Source organism: Zingiber officinale, chromosome 2B (genome assembly GCF_018446385.1).
Source record: "Zingiber officinale cultivar Zhangliang chromosome 2B, Zo_v1.1, whole genome shotgun sequence".
Lineage (NCBI taxonomy): Eukaryota > Viridiplantae > Streptophyta > Magnoliopsida > Zingiberales > Zingiberaceae > Zingiber > Zingiber officinale.
In genome coordinates, this window is record NC_055989.1 from 17,492,769 (window position 1) to 17,495,040 (window position 2,272).

General features: G+C 47.4%; 1 protein-coding gene across 1 annotated transcript; it reads right to left on the minus strand.

The window, feature by feature from the left end:
* Positions 1-943: 943 nt before the first annotated feature.
* Positions 944-1,597, minus strand: LOC122048177. The gene has a single exon (XM_042609773.1). The coding sequence runs from the start codon at positions 1,595-1,597 to the stop codon at positions 944-946; it is 654 nt and encodes a 217-aa protein (XP_042465707.1).
* Positions 1,598-2,272: the final 675 nt, after the last annotated feature.

The window sequence follows — 2,272 nt, forward strand, 5'->3', positions numbered from 1 at the left end:
TCACCATGTCAACATAACACATGTGGGAGACCAGTTGCTCACCTTTGACTTCCTTACCCTAGTCTCCCACAAGAAATTTTATCTTCTGATGAAAGGTGGAGACTGTCGCTAGGAACTCGTGCATGGCGAGTCTTCATAAGATGATGTTGTAGGAGGATGGAGAATCCACTATGATAAAGGTGCTCCTCCGCATTCTCACCAATGGTTTGCTACCCAAAGATATAGCTAGCTTAATTTAACCAATTGGTCGTACCTCATTACCAGTGAACCCGTACAAGGAAGTAACTATGGGTTGAAGCTCACTAGCATCGATCTGCATGCCCTCGAATGCATGCTTGAACAGCACATTGACAGAGCTTCCAGTGTCAACGAATACCCTAGCCACGCGGTTGTTGGTGATGACGACTTTGATTATGAGAGCATCATCATGAGGGAGATCCACTCCCTCCAAGTCTTGATGCCTGAAGCTGATTATAGGCCCTGTAGCTTATTCCAAGCTGCACCCCACTGCATGTATCTCCAATCGGTGCTCATGGGACTTTCGGGCCCTAGCAGAATCTCCATTCGTGGGCTCTCCAGAGATCATATCGATCTCTCAGATGACAATATTTCCCCTATTCTTCTCGTCCAAGGTCCATCGACTCCTTGCCTGAGCCTGCCTGCTGGCTTCCCTAACCTGCTTTCTTGGGCAGAGACTGGCTTTCCTGTCTCGCGATGGTGGGGGGCTCATCCAACAACCTTTGGAGTTTGGGTGTGATCTCGGGAGGAGGCAGGCCAAGTTCGATTGCCCATCAAGAATCTTGAGTGAACTGGATGCAATCTCCCATGTGATGAGTGTGGGACTTGTGGTAAGTGCAATAGTTAGGCCCCCACTAGCCGGGTCTAGGGGCCTGGACAGCTTCTACCCTTTGTGCTACACTGGAGTCCTAATCGGGCTGAAAACCTAGTCAGGCGTTTTTGGAACGGGTGAAGGGCCAAGCGGGAGGTTGGCGCGGTCTCTTTTCTGCTTTGTTGGCAGGGCAGATGGTCTATCTTCTTTCCTCCTAGCCGTCTGGGCTTCGTCCACATTGATGTAGCTGGCTGCCTTCCTAATCATCTCATCAAAATTCTTCATGAGCTCTCGAATAATGGCTCGAAAGAACTCCCTTTCCACCAGACCATGAGAGAAGGCGCTTATCAAAATATCAGAAGTAGTCGACGGGACATCCTGAGCTACTTGGTTGAAACATTTGATGTAAGCCTTCAAGGGTTCTGCGGACCCTTGTTTAAGTGCAAACAGGAAATGGTTCATCTTTTGGTATCGCCTACTACTGGCAAAGTGATGCAGAAATGCGTTCTTGAAATCTTGAAAGTAGGTGATGGACCCGGCAGGAAATCTGTCAAACCACCTCTGTGCTGAGCTTGATAGGGTGTTTAAGAATACCCGACACTTGATGGCGTCGCTGTACTGGTGCATTAGTGCAGCATTCCAAAAATTTTTGAGATGATCCTCTGGGTCCTTGCTACCATCATATTCTCCAATAGCTGGGGGCTTGTACTCCTTTGGTAGCTTTTCCTCAAGTACCCTTAGAGAGAAGGACACTTGCTCCTCATGCATCTCTCTCAGCTCCTCTCAGAGGACTATAGTTTTCCTCTTTTTTGAGTCTCTGGGTGGGGAGTTATCAGCCGTGGAGGCTTGAGGCTGCTCTTTCTTGTTATAAAAATTCAAGCCGGACTCGCGATAGAAAGGTTGGAGGAAATCCTCAGGCTGTTTTCTCTTAGTCCCCCAATCTAAAGCATGGGTCTGTCCTTTTGAGGCTGTGAGTATCCTGTGTGGCTGTGAAGCATCGGTGTGCCTTTCAGAAGTCACTCACCTCTTGGCTTCCTTGAATAGTTCATATTCTCTAGCTGTCATGGAGAAACAAACAACAAATAATGCTAACATAAGTTGGTTTAACTTTGTTCGGAGCTTTCGATGACTCCTACTCCAAGGCCTGCACTCGTCGAGTGATTTCCTTGGGAAATTCACTAATAGTTCACAAAATGTGTTACAAGATAAGTACAGGAACAAAAAATAAGGTTACCGACAACAAGGAAAATATGAAAATTTGAGTCACCAGTTGTTAGAGGAGCTTCATAGTGTCACAGAAGCTTTTTTAGAGCACCGAGCAAGAAGGAAACTTGTCCCAATTGTTGTTCTAAAGCTCTGGGTCGAAGGCATTTAAATAGGATCATTCTAAGTGACTGGAGCCCCTCCGGGCACCTGGACCATGTAGCTCGGCCAGTCAACGCG

Coding starts and splice junctions, on each gene's coding strand:
- LOC122048177 (XM_042609773.1), bottom strand. CDS start 1,597: ATGCATGAGGAGCAAGTGTCCTTCTCTCTAAGGGTACTTGAGGAAAAG.